The sequence below is a fragment of the Chanodichthys erythropterus genome, chromosome 14, assembly GCF_024489055.1.
Source record: "Chanodichthys erythropterus isolate Z2021 chromosome 14, ASM2448905v1, whole genome shotgun sequence".
NCBI lineage: Eukaryota > Metazoa > Chordata > Actinopteri > Cypriniformes > Xenocyprididae > Chanodichthys > Chanodichthys erythropterus.
Genome location: NC_090234.1, coordinates 45,633,448 through 45,661,000, shown reverse-complemented (window position 1 = coordinate 45,661,000; position 27,553 = coordinate 45,633,448). Strand labels below are relative to the sequence as shown.

At 35.6% G+C, this 27,553-nt stretch overlaps 1 protein-coding gene across 4 annotated transcripts in view; it reads right to left on the bottom strand.

The window, feature by feature from the left end:
* fmnl2a (formin-like 2a) overlaps positions 1-27,553 on the bottom strand; it is a 110,381-nt gene that overhangs the window by 20,453 nt on the left and 62,375 nt on the right. For all 4 annotated transcript variants that reach the window (XM_067410731.1, XM_067410733.1, XM_067410732.1 and 1 more), the window contains exons 7-15: positions 17,182-17,290; positions 16,594-16,670; positions 14,939-15,032; positions 14,199-14,273; positions 12,346-12,456; positions 12,083-12,232; positions 10,521-10,622; positions 9,178-9,511; positions 7,330-7,500 (exon numbers count right to left, since the gene is read on the bottom strand). In XM_067410731.1, coding sequence (XP_067266832.1) covers positions 7,330-7,500; positions 9,178-9,511; positions 10,521-10,622; positions 12,083-12,232; positions 12,346-12,456; positions 14,199-14,273; positions 14,939-15,032; positions 16,594-16,670; positions 17,182-17,290 — 1,223 coding nt within the window. The remainder of the gene's footprint in view (positions 1-7,329; positions 7,501-9,177; positions 9,512-10,520; positions 10,623-12,082; positions 12,233-12,345; positions 12,457-14,198; positions 14,274-14,938; positions 15,033-16,593; positions 16,671-17,181; positions 17,291-27,553) is intronic.

Here is a 27,553-nt window from a genome sequence, read left to right as displayed (position 1 = left end):
GCATCTTCTTGGTTGCATCTTATTTTTGAAGCCATGGCCTGCAAAGGGCTTAAAAATGGTGTATTGGGATCTTATTGTGAAGAGGTAGGGTAGGGTGGGGGAAAACGCCATTTTAAGGATTGTCATTTTTTTCTGTGAAACAAAAGTTAAATGTGTCCAGAATAGCTATCATAGTTTTAGTGCCAATGATATAAATTATAAATCAAAATGTCCAGAGTTTTCATGTTATTAGATTTTTAACAAAAAATAAATTTGTACCAAGGGGGCGTTTTGGTCCACAGGTCGGTGGAGTAAAATGCCCCCAGTATGACAAAGCAAGTTGCTTTATACATTTACAGCAAAAGCAGAGTTTAAAATTAAAAAGAATATAATCAATAATCATGATTTACAAAATTATAATATCTTATTTGAAAAATATTGTTAGCTGTTGCTTACTGGCTAGCTAACAAGTTACCTGATGCTAAATTGAGGTAATTTTTAAATATAAAATCAAAATAATTTTATTCAACCACCTAGTTGGATTACATTTGATTAAAAAAAACAAACAAACAAAGGATTTGATGTTCAGAACAGAGTAACTATAGTAATTATGATAGTGTGGAGGGGGCGTTTTACCCCAAAGACTATGTTTGAAGAAAAAAATGTCATTCTGAAAATATAATTATATTTTTTCTTAAATAACACGTACTCCCTATCTACAGTACTATATATAGATACTGTTGTCAATATCATATATAACTGTGATGTTCTACAAAACAAAAAACTTCTTACTGCAAAAAATGTGATAATTTACAGTGAAATCTTTTTCTTTCAGGTACATCACCAGTGTAAGCTTTACTGTAAATACTTCTACATCACTTTTGTCAATGTAGACCATAGTTACAACAAAAATTTATCTTGAATTTATCTAGTGGTTATTTTTGGAAAAACAGTAGGGGGATATTTTTACTTAAGGGGGCATTTTCCCCCATTCAACCCTACTAATCAGGAGAAGGATATAAAGGTATTTCCAAAACATTAGATGTGCCATGGAATACTGTGTGAAGGCCATTATTAACAAGTGGAGATAATGTGGCACCACAATGAAAAAAATGATGAAAACGTATCGAGGATGCTGCCGAGAGACTTACAGTAACACTGAAGGAGCTGCATGAAGTATTGGTCACTTGCTGCATGTGACAACAATATCCTGTATTCCATAGTGGCCAGACAGAAGCCATTACTCACAACAACAACAAAAGACGTTTGCATACCTTTTGCCAAAACTACATGGCAAAATGTTTTATGGTCAAATGATCAAAACAAATTATATTTTAGGCCATAATTCTAAAAGGTCATTTTGGCACAAAAGTAAAACTGACCATGAGCCAAACAACACCATACCCATGGTGAAGCATCATTATATAGGGGTGCTTCTCTTCAGCTGGGACTGGGGCAGTAGTCAAGATAGAAGGAACCATGGGTAGTGCCAAACACCAGTCCATTTTGGCACAAAACCTGCAGACCACCATTGAAAATCTAAAGATGAAGAGGACTTTCATCTTTAAGCATGATAATAACATCACACACAAATCTAAGTCAACAAAGGAAAGGCATCAGAAGAAGAAGGTTTTGAAATGGCCCAATCCAACAGAATAAACCTGAGGAATGACTTGTAGAGGGCTGCAGACAGGAGATCCCCTGCAATTATGATCAATCTTTTGCAAGGAAGAGTGGGGGGAAATTACAAACCAAGATGTGCTAAGGTTTTTTTTTACCATAAAGGGATAGTTCACCCAAAAATGAAAATTCTGACTTGAGGGTGAGTAAATGATGACAGCATTTCCATTTTTAGGTGAGCTATCCCTTTAAATGTTTCTATTCATTTGTTGCATGAATTTTGTTGGTTTCAATATTACATTAAATGGGGGAAACATCTGACATGATTTTACTTGGACTCCTTTTTACAAGTCAAGTCAAGTCACCTATATTTATGTAGTAAGATTGTTACAAAGCAGCTTCACAGTAAAAGTTAAATAACAGTATCAATGAACTTCTTCAAACATGAGACAAATTCAAATTCTGTTGTAAAACAGCTCTAAAAATATTATAGTGTCATTATTCAGCTTAAGCCAGTTCAGTGCTGATTCAATTCAGTTCAGTAACAGTGTCGATGTTACAAAATTCATGTTCATTATGAAACAAAGTTCCACTATAAAGCAGCTCTACCAAAAACACATTCCTGGAGTACCCCCAACACTGCACATTTTGCATGTCTCCTTGATCAAGCACACCTGAATCAAGTCATCAATTCATTAGCAGAGACTCCAAGACCAGAAATGGGTGTGTCAGACAAAGGAGACATGGAAAATGTGCAGTGTTGGGGGTACTCCAGGAATGTGGTTGGGAACCACTGATCTACAGTGTCATCATCCAACTCAATTCCTTTTTGTCAAATGTTTCAATCATACATCTAACATCTCAAATAATGTATATCAAAGAAGGAATTTTATTAAGTGTGTGTAGACTTTTTATACCCACTGTACCCTTATGAATATCATCATGTTGGAAGTATATGCTGATCCTAAATCAGAGATGAGCCCATTTTATGATACTGAGAGAATCACAGACTACGACAGGAAAGATAAATCACAAATGAGATCCCAAATGTTCACCAGCTTCTCCGATGTTTCTCCTGAGAAAAATACACCATGCAGTTATCTCATGTTTCTCCTCTAGAGTTTCAAAAGAGATCTCAACAATGTCTCAAACTATGCTCAGATTTGTCAAGATATCAAATCCCTCTAAGAGAATGATCTGAGCTATTCATTGCATAGATATATACCCGTGTCATTTTATTTGTGTCTATTTAGATTTCATTTAATACATTCTAAGAGAAACATGTGAGACAAAATTAATACTTAAATGAAATGGGACTGAAAACTGCATCTCTGAGCAATAACATTGCCCTGTGTGTTTAGGAAATGAGACATAGACAGATGCTCTTGGCTGTTTTTGGTTTACACTAAAAGGATGTGACTCAAACAGCATCTTAGTATGAGAATGAGTCAAGTGTTGGGTTTCCTTCATTTATACAGGATCGTACTTCATAAAAACTTCCCAAATGATCCAATTAATGACTGAATCTGAAATGCAGATCACAACATGCAGGATTATGGCTGAATCAAATCTCTGATCCAAGGTGACAAAGAGGGAGTGAATGGAGTGTCCAGTCCAGGTGAGGGTTATGGGTAATGTGATGGTGCGATTTTAGGATGTTTAGAAAGTGTGGCCAGAGAAAGGAGATAAAGTCACAGTGTGTGTAAAACATTCCTGAATTTACGCAACTATTGCCTTATCTGACGATCAGTCACCTGTAACGGCATGGCACACTGTTTCAACATGCAAACACAACACAATCAAACACATACTCACACGGTGGACATGGTATTTTTAGTCTTACTGCCTTATGATGTACATACATTCATTTAATTCTCATAAAAAGGAACAATAAAATGTGGTAATTTGACACCAGTTGTTTTAAAGTCATTGCAAAGACTAAGAATAGTGAAGTTCGTAAAAAAAAAAAAAAAAAAAAAGCTTGTGCAGCCTTTTTTTTTTTTTTTCAAATGTCAATTGCTTGCCATGCACATTAAGTATGACTTAAAGTCAGAAATATATACTACAGTAATGTGTAAAAACAAATGTGAATGCTGTCCATACTTGGTATTTGTGTTAACAAGATTCAGTCCTCAAGGGGGTGATAGAATCACATTTAAAAGTTTGTTCCTCTACACAGGAAGTTTTATTAATTATAAACTAACTATAAATGACAATTTAACTAACTACTGTTACTATATTCTCTTCAGAATGTTGTTCTGCCATAAAAATATTAGAAAATAATAGAAAAAGTGACATTGAGATATTTTGTTTTTGACCAGATTCCTTAAAAATAATGAATCATTGTAGATTCCAGAATGCATCTATATAGAAAATAAAAATAATTTAAGTAAAAGAATGTGGCTATATTCGTTACAAGAACCAACTCAAAACTCTTTCAGTAACCAGATTGTGAACAGTTAAAAAAAACTTTCCTATGTTTTTGAACCATTCAATATGACCAAAATAATAAAATATTAAACCAAATACGAAAAAATTTAATAATTCCATTGTACTGTCAAATAAAAGATAATAATATTTAATAAAAACTATTAACACATTTATAGTACAACTATAAATTCAGAATATGAATATATAATAATAATATTCATTCATTTTCAAACATAAAAAAATGAAACTTTTATTTTGGTGGAAAATTGTAGGCAGCCATTAAAGCTTTTTCTTTGCTGGAACGTTACAAATCTGGTAAAATGTGCGGCACTGACACACATTGCGTTTTCAAATGCATGTTATAAGTGACCTAAACTTAAAGCAGATTCAGAGATTGAGTTTGTGTGGTGCAGCATTTACTGTGAACCGATCTAAAACTGCCGGACCGTATAGACAACCTCTAGTGCGCTTCACTCTGAAACACGCAGTGCGTATACTTCATATCACAGCATTTGTTTTTGATTTTGACTTTATTTTGATATATATCGTGCAACTCTACAGAGTACCGACAAGACTGTAGAAGAACACTGTGGAGGCAATGCTGAGAATGAGTTGTGTTCTAGGTGAAATTACGCTTCGACTGCTAGAAGTGTCTGTGTTTACAACAGTTCTACAGTTTTTAATGACTAATAGATCTGTTGATCTGGAGTTGATGTGAATTGTACTTTTGTTTCCATGAGGTTGCGGTTCATGGCTTGAGCTCTGGAAACAGGGATTTTGTCCGCTGTGGAGTGTAGAAATAAGAGCTTATATCTCATGGAACATGTGGTCTCATAGGCTGGCATTAGAGTCCTGTTATTTGCTGAACTCTGAAAATGAGGTCTAAAGAATGTTCCTCTCTGGTTTTTAAACTGTAAGGAAAAGTTCTGCAACACAGTGTTCAATTTCATGCCCAGTTTGAAGAGGAACAACCAGCAATGCAGCTTCAGAGTCGTTGTCAGATCAAGATTACAGAGGAACTGAGTGTGTTATCTTACAGACTAAAATACCATGACCACAAACACAAAAGTCTAAGCACACACAACACAACACAGCAAACCTACAGTACAGTTTGATGGGTCCCTCTATGGCGGCACAACAGGTAGAGCAGAAATAAGCAAAGAGAAAGAGGTGGTTAAGAGCAGACAAAACACAACTTCTGATTCCACAGATTTGACTGGCAATTTCATATTGAGTGCATTTCCACAGAAATTCACAAAGACCTGCATTGTTTAATAAGGAATGATAAAGATCAAGAGAGAGGTTACACACCAACAAACAGATTAAACCTGCAAACCTGGGAGACTTTTTTAGTAAAAAAAATAACAAAAAAACAAAACAAGTGAAGACTAAATGAAGAAAGGAAATAAAGGATTTATCCATTGTCGATGAGGAGGATTTACTAAAAATGGCTGGAAATGCTATAGTTTCCACAATGTAAAATATTGTGAGTTTTGTGTCACTGAAGACTGAAGTACTGATGATGAAAATTCAGCCTTGCCATCACAGGAACAAATCACGTTTTAAAACATGTTCAAATAGAAAAGAGTTATTTTAAATTAAAATAACGTTTTACAATGTTAATGATTTTACTGTAGTTTTTGATCAAATAAAACAGACTTGAGAATTTGCATTTAGTTTTAAACATTGTGGAATCATATTATCCAAAAGTCTTTTATGACAGTATGTCAACTGTTGTATACTCATATTAATAATAATTAACATGGTGAAAAACAGGACTTGAAATGAACATTTTCGCTCACCAGCCACTTTTGCTAGTGGTTTTCCAAAGTTACTAGCCACTCAGCATTTTCACTGGCCACACTTTCCATTGCATCGCATTGTGTTGAATCGAAATCGCCTCGTAATAGGGGTGAATTGTATTGCATCGACAGCTGCTTCACATGTATCTTTAATGTATCATATTGTTGGCTATGCATCAAGATGCGTATCGCATCAGCCTCAGTTATGGAGATGCACATCCCTATTACACATCTTTCTCAGCTGTTTGCATTCACTTAAAACTTGGCTGGGACAATACATCAAATCTCGATTGGCAATACGATTCTGAGCTTAGTTTTTAACAGCAGATGGCACTACTATACGTGCTTTAGAAACAATCGTACTCTGCTTGCTTCCGGTTCCTTTACATACACCACTTAAACCTAAAATAATCATTCATAAAGTTCGAAAAGGTTGAAGCGAATTACAAATCTCGCATCATAAAAGCATTCTGAGCTGAGGTGCAAGTATATTCAACCACTTGCATGACTCAGCCGAACGCACAAGCGCTGTCCATCTGTCTTCTTCATGAGCGTTTGAAAGTGTGCAGTTAAAAACTAGCCTATTATTTTGTGTGTATTTGACTGTTTAAGCGCAATAAAAAGAACTCAATTTAGTACTGAGAGCACAAAATCTGTGGAAATGAGTAAAATTATGCGTAATACACAAAATCCCACCCTGAAATTCAAGCTCTGTAACATCAACAATATTCATTCCAATATGAAAAGAGTGAGTGAGGGGAGGCGGGTTTGTGTGCCAACTCGCTGTCAGAGAGAGAAAGCGCAGCTGTTATCGTGTATCTGTTCTGTGGAAAATTAGTACCTAGAAGCGTTTCAGATATTTCAGTATCGATATATATATACATTGCACTTAGTTTATTATTTCAGAAAACTTTTTAAAAGACTACAATTGAAAAATGTATATATTTAGATATACAATTCAACCCGCTATAGTGGCTAGTAGGAGTGACTGCATTACACGCTGTTAAAATCCACACACATTTGGTGGGTTGGCAGGTGTTAATGTCAAGCCTTGGTGAAAAATACTACCATTTCAAGTCAATGTACTAAAATTGAAAGACAGTGATCTGATGTATAATCAAAGAGCTGATATTATGACTCAAGACTTCAGCTGAATAGAAGTGATTCACTTGAGCATGTTCAGACATTAAACCTGTTACAGGAAACTAAAGAAACAGTTTGAGCTGTGATGATTGTTATCATTCATCTCAGAGAGGAGCCAGTGTGACAGCGGCTCCACAGACCCGCAGCCATTCGAACTGATGCATGAACTTTAAACACAAAACTAATGCATACTTCAGCATTCTTAAGTGGTTTTGGGCATATCTGGGTCTAAATCACTAAGTTTGTTTGTTCATGTGACATCTCTGCTTTAGTGTGTCATACATTGAGCATGTGTGTAATACTGGCTGTATATGATTGTTATGGTTTGTCTTTAGTGTTGAGCAGGTTTGGTTACCTGCCAGTCCTGAGTTCATGATGACGGTGGGTGATCCACAGCCTGGAAGTGGAGGGGCCATGGGGGGTGGTGGAGGAGGCATAGGGGCAGATATATCCACAGGAAGAGGAGGAGGAGGAGGAGGAGGAGGTGGGGGAGCTGGTGCCAAAGCAGCAGATGGACCGTTCGGTACTTGAAAAGATAAGAGGAAGAGAGAGAAATTATGTTCCATTTTTCTAATGCAAAATCCCTGCAGAAAAATCCAGCATAAACCAGCATGAATTACTTGTTGGTCCAAGCTTGTTTATGCTGGTTAGAGCTGGTATAGTGTTAGTCTAGCCAGTGGACCAGCTAGTGTTGACTTCGGTACCAAGTCGGTACTGAAATTTTAAAAATGTGTTGCTTTGAGTGCTGTTAAGTGGATTCGTAAACACCTCTGATTGGCCATTTGTGTTCACACACTCAACAGATGTGTCTGTGATTGGCTACAATGATCAAAGCTTCAAAAACATGTTGTAAATAGACATCAATGACTCTCTTCACCGAGCACTTTACACACAGGAGCATTTGAAAGCAGGCCCACTGATAGACGCCCGCTTTCTAACGCTCCCGCTTTCAAAACACTTTCAAATTCAAACACTTCCGTGTGCTTTCAAATGCTCCCGTGCTTTGATTTTTGTAGCCAATCACAGACATATATGTTGAGTGCGTGAACACAATGGCCAATCAGAGGTGTTTACAAATCCGCTCAACAGCACTCAAAGCGTCACATTTTTCAAATTTCATTACTGACTTGGTATCGAAGTCGGTACTTTTGACAACACTAGGACAAGCAAAACTGGGCTTGTGTAGCTGGTCCACCAGCACTGCCACTTCCCATGCTGGTGGCCAGCAAACCAGAAACCAGCAATCTGTGTGATTCACACAATTAAACAAAATATTCTTGAGCGCACATGTATATTGCGCTTTGCTTTCAGAGTAATATCCGATTTCAAACTTCTTGCAGCTAAAGATGACACGTTTGGTCTGTGTTTGAGTATTCTTAGTTGGTTTTTCACTGTTTCCTGTTCTATTTTTTCTGTTAGTATTAGGGGCTGTTTACACAATACCGTTTTCAACTAAAAACAGAATACTTTTTATGCGTTTTTGGCCGTTCATTTACGGGGGCCTGAAAAAGCAAACTTTTGAAAACAGGTTTCAAAGTGCAAATCTATACCATTATTGTCTCCATGTAAACAACAAATACACAAATTTGTGAAAACGGTGATGTGCATTTACGTGTTCAGTCTATAGTCGCATAGTTTTTCTTTTTAAAGTGAAATCGCCATCTACTGGCCTGACAGCAGAATACAGCATTTTTTATCGTTTTCGCGGATTCATGTGAACTGATCATTTAGACAACGTTGTCATTTGTATACCAAAAAAGGCAAAGGAAAAACTTTACAGTTTTTGGCACAACATTATCATGTTTTAGTACATTCCTTACTTTCCATGGTTATTTCATTGTTTCATTAATGCACTGCACCTGTTTCTTGTTTAGTTCATTGGTTTGTGTTAGTGGATATTGAGCCTGTTTTCTGTTAGTATTTGTTCTGTAATAGTTGCATTTAGCTGGTTGTTCTGTCCGTGTGTTTTGGGTATTTGAGAATATCTTTATATTTTTGAGTTTAAATAAATAAATAGACGTCTGCAGTTAGATCCTGCTATTTTATTTTTGCAACAACCTGGCTGTACCTGCTGGCTACAAATGTCAAATCTAGAGCTCCTAACATAGTGATACAAGTAGTAGCTCAGAAGTAGATCTGCCTTCCAAAAAGCATACATTTTCAAACACATGACCATTATTTAAAATCGAGGGTGGCAACTCACATGACGCCGGCATAGGAGGAGGTGGGGGTGGCGGCGGAGGTTCAGGCATGGGCATACCATGTGCTGCCCCATTAGCCACACCTCTTTGACTGACCACTCCCTCTCCGGACAGCCCAACTACGCCCTCTGACCCTGGTAGATGCCCGTTCCCCTGTGGAGGAGACGTCAGGATGGCTATGTCCCCATCCCCTTTTTTCTGGATCTTGATGGTTCCCTGTTTCTCCAGCTCGTGGATCTTCTTCTCCAGGTTGCACTGCCTCTGAATGGCCTCGTCCTTCTCCTTCACCATCCGTCGTAGGGTGTGCACCTGAGAGCTGGCGTCTTTATACACCTCCTATGACCACAAATCAGGGATCAAAATTAGCACAAACATAATGTAAAAAGCATTTTTATACTATAAAGCAGGGATTCCCAAGCAGGGTTTTTGTGAGTTGATGAAAAGCTAATTAAATAAATAAAGTGTAACCTTAAAATAAATAAATGGAGCTGTACAATTAATCAGAATAAAATTGAAATCCTAATATAGCTTAGTGCGATTATCAAATGCTGTGATTTAATTATGTGTAAAGTTTGTTGCGCTGTGTTTCAGAGTAAAGCGTGGTGTAATCTAGTGTTTTTATAACTTGTTTTTTATTACAATATCACATATTGATTTCTTATTTTATAGTACGATTGTAATTTACAGTACAATTGAAACAGCACTTCTGTCATCCATTTTGTATAATTAGAGTTAAAACGTAATTTGACAAAATAATCGCAATTTAATTTTTTGACAGTCTCGCAGTCTGATCAGCCTGATAAAAAATAAATAAAATTAAATAAAAATAATTAAAATAAAACAGAAAATAAAATAAATAAATAAATATTTTATCTGTTTTCTTGCATATCATGCGACATAAAAAAAAAAAAAAAAAAAAAAAACTGTGAATGTGTCGTTAATTTTTTTGAAATATTACATTAACTAACCAATCTCAGGGGTACTTGAAGTAAATATAAGAAGTCTAAAGCATATGCAACTGATTTTTTTTCTTAATACTAAAATAATGAAAACAGAGGATTTAATTTATTTTTCAAGTCAACATGAACATTTTTTTTTCATGAACATTGATAAGGTTAGTTAGGCTAATTTAATAAAGTTAGTTATTACCCAGTTATTGCACTTTAATTATACATAGTATGTACATGTGGAAATTTACTGTAGAATAAAGTGCTACCAATGATTCTTTTTCAAATCTATTGGTATTTACTATTATTATCATAACCTTTATTACATTTACTTAATTATTGTTACGCAAATTGTAAGAGAAACTGAAGAGGAAGTGATGCAAGGCTTCATCTTTTACCCGAATAGACTCCAGCTCTTTATTTCTTAGCATGAGTTGTTTCTCCAGCTCAACGATTTTCGCCATCGCCTCATTCTCTGTGTCCTGTAACTTCTCTGTCAGCTAAAAAAAAAAACACAAACAAGAATCAACAAGAAATAAGACTCCAGCTACAGAACATAAAGTTACTAAGACAACTGAAGACATAAATAAGCCATGACAGAAAGCTTACAAGATATTTGAGTATTTGAGTTTTCCAAATTGCTGAGACATTGTGCTTTAAACAGAACACTAAAAACTTCATGAGCTCAGGCAGTGTTGCATAAATATTTAACTTCAGATTCACATTAATTATCACTTTAGTATTCATACACCTGACATGGACCCTAAAAGATTCTTTCATTTCATAATATACTGTAGTTTGTTTAGAATGTAGAACTGCAAGGATTAATGAAGCTAGAATACATACTGTTACCTGTTGGAGTAATATGGCCAAAGCTTTAAAATAATTTAAATTGAAGTTTTGTCAATCTAATTGATAGTTTGCTGCCATGGTTTATTTCTTTTAATATTCCCTGAAGTATTATTTACTGTACTTAAGTTTTTGTTGTTGTTGTTGTTGTTGTTGTTGTTGTTGTTGTTTTGTTTTTTTGCTGTCAAACGATTAATCACAATTAATCGCATCCAAATTAAAAGTTTGTGTTTACATAATATATGTGTGTACTGTGGTGTATATTTATTATGTATATAAATACAAACACATGCATGCATATTATCTTTAACAAATACATACATACATATATATATATATATATATATATATATATATATATATATATATATATATATATATATATATATATATATATATATAATATATATATAATATTTATATATAATATAAATTATTTACTATATAATTACTATATATATATATATATATTCTTAAATATATACATATATGTCTGAGTACTTATACATAATATAAATATACACAGTGTACACATATATTATGTAAACAAACTTTTAATTTGGATGCGATTAATCGTGATTAATCTTTTGACAGCACTCGTTTTTTTTTGTATTTTTGCTGTTATTCTACCTTTGTCATTTATTTAGTAAAGTATAAGAATAAAGTATTCATGAATGCTTGTCTACTCTTTTAAGAATATATTCACTTATGCAGCACACTATAAAAATCAATGCCACACTAATGAGGAAATAACCTCAGGTCAGGAAGTAATCCTTTGACCAGATGGGCCAAATGTCAAAAATGGTCAAAGGTCAAGCCACATGTATGATGGGGTCCTATCATGTTTCATTATCATTAAAGACTTTCTGTTGAACTCTAATACTGCTTATAACCCCCCCAAAAAAATGATCCACCGCACACTTGCGAAAATGCTTAATCATATTAAACTGCTAATTCATTGTGTCAGAGATGTTGTTATCCACATATAACGCTTGCTGTCATTCATGCTGCAGATTTCATAATATTAACTGAGGCTAGTGCGCAAATATTGGCAATAAATGACAAAAAAGATAAAGATCATATTGTGTTGTGATGTAAAAACATTACTAACATGAGACATGTTCTCCTCTAGTTCCTCCACTCTCTCCAGCGCTGCGTTCTTGGTCTCTGCATCCTCCAACAGAGCCCCAACATCAAACACATTATCCAGGTACGCTTGAATCTGCACATGCAGTTTATCGCTCTCTGTGTGCTTCAGTTTCTACTCAGAGAGACAAAGAGAGAGAGGGAGTGAGGGATCCTCTTGCAGCTCACTCAACAGTTACTGATACTGAACATTAACATCAAAAGAATCATTTCAGCAGGTTTGCTTACGTCCAGATATTCATCCAAGCCCAGCTTTGTGAAGTCGTACTGTAAGTGCACTCTAAAATTCATGTCTTCCACAGAATGAACCACAATGTTAATGAACTGCATACAGGCAACCTGCAAGACAATAAACACCATACATACTTTAAACCCACTAAAATTGAAAAAACTGAAAGTGAATTACTGGGAAAACTGGGCTTTAACCAAATAAAATTTTATTTTAACATCCATCGTTCACAAAGCTCTATATAACCTTCACGTTTGTTTATTTAGTATGTTGGCTTATTACATGCTTATTACACATATAAAATCTTAACTGCTTGATTGTTTTTTATCGTTGCAAAATGTACTCTTTATATAAAGTTGAATATAGAAGTTTATCCTACTTTATTTGCATAAATACAGTACATTCATGCAAAGCTATACTGTATATACAATAGAAAATCTCAACATTTTGATTGCTTGTATCATCACAAAATGTAAACTATATTATCGCCCATCTCTAATCTGCTAAATGCGACTATAAGCCATGAAGATATTTAGATATTATAACAGTAACTTTGAAAATATGTGTGTGAATTGTGAAAAGTGCTATATAAATAAATTTGACTTGACTACACAGTTCTCTGAAATATATAATTCTGACTTGTCAATCGCTGAATTCAAATGTTTTTATATAATGAGTGCTAAAAACAGACTTAGCTGTATTTCATGTCTCTCATATATATCACTCAGCACTCTAAGCTCTACATACTAAACTCATTTAAAGGAACACTCCACTTTTTTTGAAAATAGGCTCATTTTCCAACTCCCCTAGAGTTAAACAGTTGAGTTTTACCGTTTTCAAATCCATTCAGCCGATCTCCGGTTCTGGCGGTACCACTTTTAGCATAGCTTAGCATAGTTCATTGAATCTGATTAGACCGTTAGCATCGCGCTTAAAAATGACCAAAGAGTTTTGATATTTTTCCTATTTAAAACTTGACTCTTCTGTAGTTAAATCGTGTACTAAATGAAAAGTTGCGATTTTCTAGGCTGATATGGCTAGGAACTATACTCTCATTCAGGCGTAATAATCAAGGAACTTTGCTGCCGTTCCATGGCTGCAGCAGTGCAATGATATTACGCAGCGCCCGTGAGCCCCTGCTTGCACAGGGAACGTGCCTTGCAACCATGGAGACGTTTGTGAGAGACGCTGCGTAATATCATTGCACTGCTGCGCGATGCTAACGGTCTAATCAGATTCAATGAACTATGCTAAGCTATGCTAAAAGTGGTACCGCCAGAACCGGAGATCGGCTGCATGGATTCAAAAACGGTAAAACTCAACTGTTTAACTCTAGGGGAGTTGGAAAATGATCCTATTTTCAAAAAAAAAAGTGGATTGTTCCTTTAAACTCAAATCAATACAAAATGTGCATTTATTTAATAAGTAGCTGTAATATGTGTGAAAATGTCCAGTCAGGCATACTTAAATTATCATTATCCCTTAAAATCTTATATGTTGGCCTATTTGAGTAGTAGTAGTGCTCCCATCACCATTCAACACATTTCCCATGTTAAAAATGTAATTAATCAAATTTACCCCTAAATCAAGCCTTTCACTTTCAAGGCTTCCAACATAAAGTTGTTTTTTTCCTATTCACATGTGCAGCTAAAATGACTGTACTATTATGATGCCATGTTCTTTAATGCAGATTAATGAAGCTCTATATAGGATATAAGCATATATCTGCAATAATCTATCTGTTTTTAAAACTATATCCCACAGTTGAATACTGTCTATCAGTGGTAAAGGGTATTTTATAGGATTAATAACCATGAATATGTGTATATTTGGATGTTGTTCTAACACATACCATGAAGTCAATGTTATTATCTTCATTCTTGAAATGCTCCATGAGTTTCTCAAACCGTTGATCTTCTGAACACACCTGCAAAGAAATAAAGAAAGAGCTCAGGCAGTAAAATAATGTCCAGAGAAACTGAAAATGAGTTTCAAAAACACCTTGATCCAGTAGTTTAATTTATTTCCCAAATCATTCCCTTAGGAAATAATATTAGCTTGATCTAAATTAACTAATCAATAACAATGTGTTTAGTGAGTGTCTGCGTAAACCTATTTACTGTACAGGACTGTCAGCCTAAAACAGCACTAAAACTCAACTAGATACAATCATGTGTCTCATATCAACTAAAATAATACTTAATATTCAACAATATTATTGATTTGATTGCATTGGATGAGAACTGAACGATGACGTCACTGTTTGCTTTTTATAGACATACTGAACTAATTTAATAATTTGTTATCTTTACAACTGAAATGAATCAACACTGAACTGACTTCAGCTGAACAATGACACTATTTTCTTTTAGAGCTGCTGTACAGCCGAAATGAACTCTGTTTGAATCATTGAATAATTGTTCTGTTATCACTGTAAAGCTCCTTTGAAACAATCTGTATTAAATAAAGCGCTATGTAAATAAAGGTGACTTGACTGGGTGACTTCTGGAACCCAAATTACCTTTTAATCTGTGTTTCTATTCAACTCTATTATCTGAAGCAGTGTTGAGTCATGTTTTTGTGTTTATGTACCTCTTTAAAGTGATCAAAGGCAGAGAGAATGATCTCATGACCTCCTCGAACCAGACACACGGCAGCCAACAGCTCCAGCACCAGAGCTTTAGTCCTGCACCAGCAGAGAGCAATATCACACGTATTCAAACATTTCTGTCATTACTGCAGTGTATCTCTTAAGCCTTGTTCAGACTGTCAGTCCAAATCTGATTTTTGTGCATATCCGATTGGAATCATACTTAGTAAGTTTGAACGCCAAAAATTACATAAAATGCTATTTTTGCAAATCCGTTTCGAGCTACATTCATACAGTATGTGGTTTGAAATCCTATTCAAATCACATTTCTGGAAATCTGTTTCAGTCTGACTGCTCTGATTGGATTTTGCGTGGTTTATGTGACTTCTCACGCCACATAAAACATAAACGTCAGCTGTTGTTATAGGAAACAAGCTGAAAGTTGCTGTTGAAACAAGGTTGTGTTGCTGCAAAGTGCCGGATGAGCAGAAAATGACAATATAACTGAGAAATGTTTTGAAACATGCAGAGACGACAGCGCGAAATGAAGCCGCTCATACCAGCCTCCTACATTTCTGCTGCTGCATAAGACGCAGTAGTCCAGCACGTGGCTACACATTGTCATGTTTTAAATAAGACATCTGTATTGCAAAACCCTCCATGTTGCGGTTGTTTTTGGCGTATGCTTACCAATGCAATGCCATTGCCATAGAAACCAATACAAATAGTCCTGAAAATGAAAGAGCGGCATGGACACACAAATCGGATCTGAACAGTTGCGATGCACAATGTGGATAGTCAATAATTTTAGATCAGATTCCAATCGGTTACACAAATATTCGGATTTGGAATGACAATGTGAAAGATGATGTAGACGATCTGCACTACCATTCAAAAGTTTGTATGTTTTTTTGAAAGAAAATGTTTTTGAAATGTTTTTCCTAAAAAAAAAGTATCATGGTTTTAACAAAAATATTAAGCAGCACAACTGTTTTCAAAATTTATAATAATAAATGTTTCTTTAAACAGCAAATCAGCATATTAGAATAATTTCTGAAAGATCATGTGACACTGAAGACTGGAGTAATGCTGCTGAAAATTCAGCTTTGCATCACAGGAATAAACTATAATTTTAAATATATTCACATAGAAAACAGTAATATTACCTTGTAATAATATTCCAAAATATTACCGTTTTACTTTATTTTTGATCTAATAAATGCAGCCTTCTTTCAAAAAATGTAAAAAAAAAAAATAATAATAATTTTTGAACAGTATAGTGTAAAAAAAAATTCAACAAAAGAATAATTTCTCCTATTTATGTAATGTACACCGATGGAGTAAAGAACCCCTCCACACACACACACACGCACACACACACACACACACACACACACACACGCACACACACACACACACACACACACACACACACACACACAGATTAAAGAGTCTGTTGTTATAGCTGCCAGTATTTATGACTCTGAAAGAGGAGTCACAACCCACATGAATTAAAGCGGTGGATTCTGGGAAAGTGTGAAAAGTTCTTTCACAGACACACACACACACACACACACACACACACACACACACACACACACACACACACACACACACACACACACACACACACATTTACTCCATCTCAATGGGTTACCTGGGATTCTTATTGTTCAGACTTAGTGCAATTTCATTCACAGCATGAGGGTGAGACATGACCATGTTGAAGCCATACTGAGAGAGAGACAGAAAGAGGACTAATTAGTAAACATAGCAGGAACTTCAAGATTTATTATCTGAACATAAAACATGATAAACACCAAACAGCTTTTCATGAATTAATGTGTGTGTACGGGTTATCTGTATATGTGAGGCCCAAAATGTCTTCACTACTAAAGTGAAACCTCACTGTTTGTGATCTTGTTTTTCTTTAAATATAATAATGTCAACAGGTTTGTGTGAGTGTTACGGATATAACATTTACTTAGTATGAAAATCAATCCCACCAGGATTTTATGACATTTTTTGTGAGTTTTTTGCTATCAAAATGACTGATTTTGTGGCAGCAATTTCCAGAATTTTGTGGAAAATTTGCATTTTTTATACAACATTTATCACACACAGCTAATTGGATCACAAAAAAAATTAACATTTGGTTGATTTTGCATCGTGGAATCACATAAAAACTAAAAAAGGTCTATGAGAGGTCCTCACTAATATAGATTCAAATGTTTGTGTGTTTTACCTGGTAGTTCATGATGGCTCGTAGGCACATGATGCACACGTGAACATCGTCTTTCTTACAAACTAATCTGGAATTCTTCAAAGTCTTCCGGCTGGATAACGTATTAGACCTGGGAGCAAAACAACAAGTGAAGTTTAGTATCCAATGAAATCAATAGTTTATCCAACATATGAAAACTCTGTCATCATTTTGTCACCCTCATGTTGTTCCAAACCCATTTGGACTCTCATTCTTCTGTGAAACACAGAAAGAGCTGTCCACATTCACTTTTATTACACTGAAAAGAGCAGCTTGGACATTCTATGAAACATCTTCTTTTGTTTTCTACAGAAGAAATAAAGTTCAGGTACAGTTTTGTAACAATCAAAATCTGCTTCATGAAGCTTCGAAGCTTTACGAATCTTTTGTTTCGAATCAGTGGTTCGGTGGCTTCCTTATGTCATAAGTGTTTCAAAATTTCAATAGTTCACGTGACTTTGGCAGTTTGCTACACGCTCTGAACCACTGATTCGAAACAAAAGATTTGTAAAGCTTCATGAGTGTTTTGAAATCACCCATCACTAAATATTGTTGAATAAAATTGTTATTTTGTTTTTTTGGCACACAGAAAGTATTCTCGCCACTTCATAACATTAAGGTTGAACCACTGTAGTCACATGAACTGTTTTAAATATGTCTTTAGTACCTTTCTGGGCAGTGAAAAAGGAAATGATCTTGCTGGCAATGGAGACCTCACTGAGCCATCTGATTTTATCAAAAATATCTTAATTTGTGTTCTGAAGATGAATAAAGGTCTTATGGGTGTGGAACGACATGAGGGTGAGTTGACAGAATTTTCATTTTTGGGTGAACTAACTCTTCAAATGTCTGTCACTTTTGATCAAATTATTGCAACCTTTCTAAATAAAAGTATTCATTAAAAAAAAAAAATGTAGTGTAGCTATTATAACTCTTCATTAAGAGGAATAACTACATTTGATCAGATAATCTAGCATCATATCCTGATCTACAGTCACATGACTGAATCAAATCAATACTAAACAGCAGGACCAGAGCAAGTATTCTCATACTGAAACGGTCAAGAAAACACTTGCAGTTTGTGGGAGCATCTTTAAATGATAATAGTGCTGTGTTTAGGTCTGTCAGCAGCATCTGTGTGATTGAAGACTGCTGTGTGTGATGTGTGAGGAGTTACATTGTTTTAGAGCAGTTAAAGCGCTCTGTGCACACATATCACCTCCACAACACAACGGCAGTGTCATTGACATGCATGCCAGCCATCAGGCCCAAGCCAAAGGCTTTTATGTGTGAGAACAGAGATGCAAAGCAACAGATGCACACAAAGAACACACACACAAACAGGTATAAAATATACACATATACATTTTACTAACAATTACTGATAAATAAGGACATTCAAATATACTTGGACAAAATCATGCAAACATAGCAATCTAAATAGGCACACAAATAGACTAGAGGAGGTTTACAGACACAAACTAACACAATGGGCACACAGTTCTTTTTGAGGACTGTCACAAGACGAGCTGGGCGTGATTTTCTGAAAACACACACACACAGCAAACGCATAATGCAATATGTCAGCAGCAGTGCCTGGGGCAATGGTTTGTGTTCAATGCTGAGAACTCATTCAGTATCACACACTGGAACATGAACACACTCATGCCTGGCCTAGCGGTGTGCGATATGTATTGTCTACGATAATATCATAACTGCTGTTTTTATAATGAAAAACGTATTGAATGTCATTAAATTTGCACAAAAAAACCCCAAACAAACAAAAACACGCCTTGACAGTGCACACTTTTACAGTATATTTCTATATAGTCTTAGCCTCAGACGTCTGATGCATAAGGAACACTTAGCTGGAAACACTTCAGGAGTTTCTAAGTCGTTATCTGGTTGGTTGAATTCTACAGGATGTCCGGGAGACGCGTGTCGCATTCTTTAAGGGTCCGCCTGGAAACAAATGCTGTGGCGTGTTTACAAGCGCTTATCAGGATCAACTAAATGCTGGATTTTGAAAAGTATGTGAATTTCACAGCTCCATTGTTGCAGTAAACTTGCACAATGTTCTTGAATTAATAATGTAAAGATCCACGTCTGATACTGCAGGGACATCGACTTTACATTTTCACGCCCCTAAACATGACACGGAACAAAATGAAGTGTGACTTGGTTGAACTTGTGAACTTTGTTGCGTTACATGCCAGTGTATGTAATATGTGTATGCCAGTGTAAATGTCCTCTCGGGCGGTCCTAGGTCCAGACCTTCTGCAGTCAGTCTAAAGGTCTGGCTACGCAAAACTAATTCCTATATGATATAGTTATGGAATATCACATGAGCAAGCATGCTCATTTTTCATGAATATCAGCACGATTGCAAATGTGATTTTATACAGCAGTTTAATAAACAAGAAGTTAATATTGTAAGTTAGATATTAGAAACAATATTGTCTGTTTTGCTCTATTTCTCCAACGAAAATAGTAACAGAACTGGTGTGCTGCGGTGGCGTTTTGTTTCAGTTAGGGTAAGGGTTGGGTATTCTTAAATCCTCTGGCCTCATGGGATAGTAAAGTGTCCATCAAATGCGCACTTTTGGGGACTTTTCTCCTACTGTTTTTTGAATACTATGTATTTGGACATACTACTCTTTTGCCGTACTGTTTTTCACGTACTATATAGTAGGGAAGTATTCGATTTTGGACACAGCGAGTGACTTCCCACCACCTCCTGGTGGTTTAAGTTTCATATTTAAAGTATCATTTAATTAAAAAACAAAAATGTTTGGATGCAGCTTCTGTGTCACTTCTGCAGTACAAAAAAAAAAAAAAAAAAAAAGAAAGGTTTTTGTTGATTGGTAGAAGCTTACACTCAAAAAAAAAATGCTGGGTTAAAAACAACCCAAGTTGGGTTAAATATGGACAAACCCAGCAGGTTGGGTTAAAGGACACCTATTATGCCCTCTTTCACAAGATGTAATATAAGTCTCTGGTCTGGTCAAGTTTCAGCTTAAAATACCCCACAAATTTGCCCCTATTTGGGGGTGAGCAAAAACATGCCTTTTACTATATTACTATATTGCTGGCTAAAAAATAAATCTGAAATTGGCTGAAAAAAATGGCTGGGTGAAAACAACCCAATCCTTGGGTTTGTCCTTATTTAACCCAGTGTATAATGTGTTATTATTCTAATTAAATTTACTGATTAAATGTGAGTATTTGACATAAAAGATACATTAAATAAGGTTAGTTATTAAATAAGGTTAGTTAAAATTGCCCTTTTGCCCCAGCAAATAATTTTTAGGTTGAAAATGTCACCCCTTAAGGAAAAGGTTAATTTCTGTCACTGCTGTGAACTAACCACTGCACAGCATATGAAGAATATGAAAAGCTTTAGGAGTCAGCTGTCCACAACAGGCCTAAACCAGTCAAGGTACAACATAAGAACACACTTAGAATCAAAAATTACGCAGTTATTATTGTCAACATAATCCCAGAGAATACATTATTATTGATATTACACACCCCTAGTCTGCACTGAATCACAGGAGAACACTGTGATTCACTGTGATGTGGTCTGTCTTCAACTGTGACTTGAGTGAGAGTGTGAGACTACTTTCTTCTGAGCTCTTTCCTCCAGAACATCACAAGGACCTAGAAGCTCTCGCAGAGAGTACTGAAAAGCACATGTGTGTAATGTCTTTGTCATATATCCGGATGTATGACTGTGCTCATCTGGAACACAATATTCCTGATTCATATCTGTCAGGTGATTTCACAAGCACACACGCTTAAACACGTTCTTTGTAAAATTGCAAAAGTTGATGCTTCAAGCTATGTGTTTTATTACAAAAGAACAGCACTTCTATTAAAGGACTGATCCGATGAACACAATCAGAGTTATATTAATAAATATCCTCATGCATATATATGGCAGTGAACGGGACCAACGAGTATGAAACTGAAGAAAATGCATCCATCCATCATAAAAGTACTCCACAGGGCTCCGGGGGATTACTAAAGACCTTCTGAAGCGAAGCGATGCATTTGTGTAAGCAAAATATCGATATTTTAAAAGTTATAAGTAAAATATCTATCCTTCCATACGAAGAAAGTGTAAAACTCTTGCAGTTCAAAACACCTTCTGTATTCAACTTACGGAAAAGTTGTTTTTTGTACTTTGAATTCGGAAGGTGTTCTGGCGGAAGCTAGATATTTTACTTTATAACGTGTTAAACATGGACATTTTTCTTACACAAACACAATGCTTCACTTCAGAAGGCCTTTATTAACCCCCGGAGCCGTGTGGAGTACGTTTATGATGGATGTGCGCGCTTTCTTCAGCTTCATACTCGCTGGTCCTGTTCACTGCCATTATAAAGCTTGGACGTGCCAGAATATGTAACTCCGATTGTGTTTATCAGAAAGAAGAAAGTCATATACACCTAGGGTGGCTTGAGAGTGAGTAAAGCTTGGGGTGATTTTCATTTTAGAACGAACTAATCCTTTAATGCATTTCCCGGTTGACTATCTTTGCCACAAAGACTTTCATTGGAAGTGCATCACTACAAAAGAGTTTTCCTTTATTATTATAAATTGAGCGATGAGACTCGTATCTGTCAGTTGATTTCACAAGCACACATGCTTAAACACGCTTTTTGTGAAGTTGCAAAAGTTGGTCCTCCAAGCTACGTGTTTTACAAGAGAACAGTGCTTGTATTAAAGGACTGATCATTCAAGGACTGAATATTTTTTAGTTATATGTCTCATATCTTGACATTAACATCTACTGTACATAATATCCTACCATACCTTAAGAGTGGTCTTCTTCTTGAAAACATTCAAAAGCTTTATAATGTTTTACTTGACGTTATGCCACAGATATTGTTGAAAAAACCTTCACTTGGGTAACCTTTTCTATCAATACTGTATTTATAAAGCATTATAATGTATGCATAATGCCTTATAAAATATATCCTTATCTCATGATAATCATAATAACTGTTATAATACATTATACAACTTACCTATTTGTGGTTATAATGTTTAAGAGTATAATGATAATGAACACCATGTTATATCCAATTAAATTACAATGGATTAAGGTTCCCATAGTTGCATTATATGTCTCATATCTTGACATTAATATCCAACTACATCTTAACAGTGGACTGAAGACAGTCTTCTTTAAACTTCCAAAAGGCTTTAAAAGTGTTATACTGTATTTATAAGTAGTCTTTGTCAGCTCTACATAAAGTCTACTTTTAAACAGCCATAAGATATTGTGAATGGGTTATATGACACATATGCTGTATATGTAATATCAACAAAATCATATTGCAATGTTTCAGTGGTTACCAGTGAGCTTAAACCTGCTCACACTGGAAATTAACATTAGCCACACTCAAATATGAACAACCACTCCCAAACACTCACATGATGTAAAAAGATTTTAAATATATTTTATTTATACAGTCAAACCAAACATTATTCAGACATTTTTGGTATATTTTTACTAGTGGGTGCAGGACACTATAGTTAATTTATGTAAGTGAGGATAGCAAAATAAAGTAAACTGTGACATATTATACCCAAAAATTCTTCATACAGTAGACCACCAGTAAAATTGCTAAAAACTTGGAAACAAAAAATATTCAGACACTTTGACCTGAACATGTTTTGCTTAAGTGTTATCTGACATAATTACGATTATTTTTTTCTGACACAGTTTAACTCTGAGAACTTGTCACTATAGTGAATAAACTGAATTAATGAATGAAAAGTTCAAGGTGTCTGAATACATTTTGGTTTGATTGTATATTGAGACTTATAATACACTATAACTATTGAAATATAATCCATTATAATTTAAGTATATATTCTGTTACATGGTGTTCATTGTGCTATAAATCTTAAAATTTATAACCACAAATAGTGTTATGTACTATTACTGTTGTTACAATTATCCATGATAGGATACAACATACTGTATTATTTTTATGGCATTATGCCTGGCAATGGATTCAAATACAGGCTTCATAGAAAGTTTTACGCTGAAGTAATATTATAAACAGTAGGTATCACACTCAATAATCTAGTGCTATACTATTTTTTCATGTCTACAGAATTCTATAAAAATCTAGAACTTTGAGCTAAACCTAAACAGTAAATGCAGTAGACGTACCCTTGTTTCTGTGAGCACTTTGGGCATTGCAGATGAGTCTGTGTTCTTCAGGAGGGCATGGAAATTTGAGAATTATTTGAGAAAACAATTTAACCCTACAAAATACTAGAAGCAGAAGGAAAGCACTGGAACAAAACTACTACATGTGGGCAGAACCTCTGAACTATGGAACACAAATTCACACCACTGGCTGCAGAGTTTACAGTGGTGAGAAACAACAAAGTGAATCCATATATCCATTGCAGAGCAGCCTGATCTGAATAAACATCTTAAAATAACAGATGAAATCAGAGATTATGCCTTACAGAAGATATGAGGGCAAGTTACATCTGAGGCCGCAGGTACACCGCTAGTTACTTAGCAACTGAACTCATTCTGCTAATCTACGGTAACTTCCATAATACAGCACATGAGAAAAAGTGAAGGGGAGAGGAAAGGAGACTCTGTCTGAAGGACGAAAAGAACGTGCCTTGTGTTGCAGATGGGAGCGCACATCAGCAAACTGCAGACAGAGTGACAACTGTATTAATTACACAGATTCATTTCACAAAACCTGTGACACAGTTCATCATTCCAGCAAGAAGAACACAGGATGTATATACACCTAAAGAAATTAATAACATATATTTTTTATAGTTATTGTTGTAGTCATCTTTCTTTGTGTGAATGGGCCTTTATAAAGAATAAAATATTCTGTTCATAAAGTATAACTATATTGGTGTCTACATGAAAGGGCAATAATGTTCTGTTTATTATAAGCTACAGTGGTGGTCGACACCCTTAATAAATATGATCGACAATGACTATAAAAATAAATCTGCATTGTTTATCCTTTTGATCTTTAATTCATAAAATTAGCAAAAATCTAATCTTTCATTGAAGGATAATAATTGAAAGTGGGGTGGGGGGGGGTGTCACATTATGAAATAAATGTTTTTCTCCAAATCACAATTATTGGCACCCTTTTATTCAATACTTTTTGCAACCTCCTTTTGCCAAGATAACAGCTCTGAGTCTTCACCTATAATGCCTGATGAGTTTGGAGAACACCTGTCAAGAGATCAGAGACCATTCCTTCATACAGAATCTCTCCAGATCCTTCAGATTCCAGCTCCATGTTGGTGCTTCTTCTCTTCAGTTCACTCCACTCATTTTCTATAGGGTTCAGGTCAGGGGACTGGGATGGTCATGGCAGAAGCTTCATTTTGTGCTCGGTGACACATTTTTGTGCTGGTTTTGATGTTTGTTTTTTGATCATTGTCCTGATGGAAGATCCAACCACGGCCCACTATTGGATTTCTAGCAGAAGTGGTCTGGTTTTGATTTTTTATCTGTAGGTATTTGATAGAATCCATGATACCATGTATCTGAACAAGATGTCCAGGACCTCCAGCAGAAAAATAGGCCCACAACAATCAAGATCCAGCAGTATATTTAACTCTGGGCATGGGGCACTTGTTATCCATGTGTGCACCAAACCCATCTGGTGGGTTTGCTGCCAAAAAGCTCTTTTTTTAGTTTCATCTGACCATAGAAGCCGGTCCCATGTGAAGTTCCAGTCTTGTCTGACAACTGAGTATGCTGGAGACTGTTTCTGGGTGAGAGCAGAGGATTTTTCTTGAAACCCTCCCAAACATCTTGTGGGGATGTAGGTGTTGTTTGATCAAGACTCAAGACTCAACTAATCTCTGCAATTCTCCAGCTGTGATCCTTGGAGAGTCTTTGGCTAGTCTTTTGACTTCTTAATTATTGCCCTGATGGTGGAAATGGGGATTTTCAATGCTTTAGCTATTTTCTTGCAGACACTTTCTATTTTGTGAAGCTCAACAATCATGAATGATTAAGGGAATTTGGTCTTTGTGTTTCCTCATGTTTATACTCATGTATATAAGTCATGGCTGGACAATTTCATGTACATTATCACCCTGGTGTGCTAAAAAATGTAAATGAATGAATGTACTTTAGAGATATTTTACTCATAAAAATTCTAGGGGTGCCAATAATTGTGGCCAACGTGTTTTGGAGAAAAACATTTATTTCATAATGTGATTTTTCCCCCCACTTTTTTTTTTTTTCTTTTTCTGCAATGAAAGGTTAGATTTTTGCTAATTTTATGAATTAAAGATTAAAAGGATAAATAATGCAGATTTTTTTTAGTCATCTTTGATCATATTTACCAAGGGTGCCAATAATTCTGACCACCACTGTATATACAGCTATATTGTCTGCCGCTCTTTAAAGTCAGGTGGATTCTGATTGGCTTTCTATGTTTTTATCATTCATCAGCTGAAAAAAAAAAAAAAATAATAATAATAATTCTGAAAGTGATTTTCAACAAGTCATTCCTCTATATTGTTCTTATTATCAGAATTATTATAGTTAGATTTAAAGGGGTCATGAACTGCATTTCTAATATAATTTTCTGTGAGGTTAATTTATAATGTAAGCAAGATTTTTAACAGTTATAAACAGTTTTGCATAGTAATTTTTTTTTTTTTTTTTTTTTTTTTTCAAAACTTCCAATGCTGAAAAATGGCAACTATTGAAATACAGCCATATATGTTTGAGCCAAAGCCTCATCCCAAATCAGAAGACAACAAACCTACACCTCATATTTAAGACCTGCACTCCCATGGGACCCAACGCAACAGAGTGCGGCGCGGGACAACATTTGATGGGCACGTGCAGGCTGTAAGATAATTTATAGTCGCAAGCATATGTGAGATTCTATTTATAACACATGTTTGCAGTGGTGAGCAATGTAACCAATCACAGAGATATCTGTTGATTTCTGAGATGCAATGGCCAGTCAGAGGTGTTTATGTTAGAATCCTCTCACCGCTCAAAATGGCAGAGTTTTTATGCAGTGCTGAAATTTGCGAATGTTGCGGGCGATAGTGGGAGCGGGACTGAAAAATCTGTCCGCGCAGGTCTCTACCTTAAATACCAAGGATTAGGGCTGGACGATTATGGCCAAAAATCAAACCTCGATTAACTGAACATTTTACCTCGATTCCGATTAATGAACTATTTTTTGAATTAATGAATTAATTGTGTTTCTTTTTTTTTTTTGCCCTCATAGTTCACTGACAAGGTTTGTAGGGGAGAGCAGGGTAAGTTGTCACATGGGTAAGTTGTCAGACTCTTCATAACTCCAAAACTAGAGGCTCTATCTTAAAAAATCAAATAGCCACTTTGTGTGACTACTTCTTCCATAGAGCGATCTTGACCACATGTGACCAGGAAGTTGATTAATCTGAGGTTAGCACAATTTTCTTATTTTTTGACTTAAAAAGTAAAAAAATTTGCACTCTTAATTTTATGCAATACAACTTAATAAAAAATATTATTTTGCACAACATAGAGGAGACAATAACATGTCTTTTGATACTTTAGCTGACATGCTATGTTGAGCGAACCTTGAGATTTGGCCAACATTAGCACACATGTGAGTTTGGGGCAAGTTGTCTCAGTGACTTTGGGGCAAGTCGTCACATGTAACAACTTGCCCCAGTACAAATAAACACATAGAATATGCTCAAAAAAGAGGTTCAGCATGTTAAGTCAGTTATGTTCAGAGATTAAACATGTTAAGCGAGTTATCTGCAGTATTCCATTCGGTTATCATGGATCTATGTTTGAGTTTAAAGTTCAAAGTAAAGTGGTCTTGCCACTTAGGGCCCTATAATACACCCGGTGTAATGTGACGCAAGGTGCAGCACAAGTGTGTTTGCAAGTTTGTGTCCAGCGCCATTCGCGTTTTCCCATTTAGCGCCACGTCCTTAAATGAGTAAATGCATTTGCGCCAGTTAGTGCGCCCCTGGGCGTTCTGGTCTAAAAAAGAGGTGTGTTCAGGCGCATTGCCGGCGCATTGCTATTTTAAGGAGCTGAAAATAGACTGCGCCATAGACCAACTCAAACCTGGTCTAAAGTCTAAAGTCAATGGCGCAATATTTTTTTGTTAGAGCGCGTTGGTAGAAACTGCACCTCTGGGCGCGTCCACAGTGCGCGTTGACTTTGCTTATTACACACAGGGATACGCATCACACAAACATGCCAAATATTAAAAACAAAAGGATTACAGTGTAAAAGAATATTATTGTGTAGGCTACATAAATATAAAAATGTAATGATGAATAGTCATTGCGTGTATTAGAATTAGGC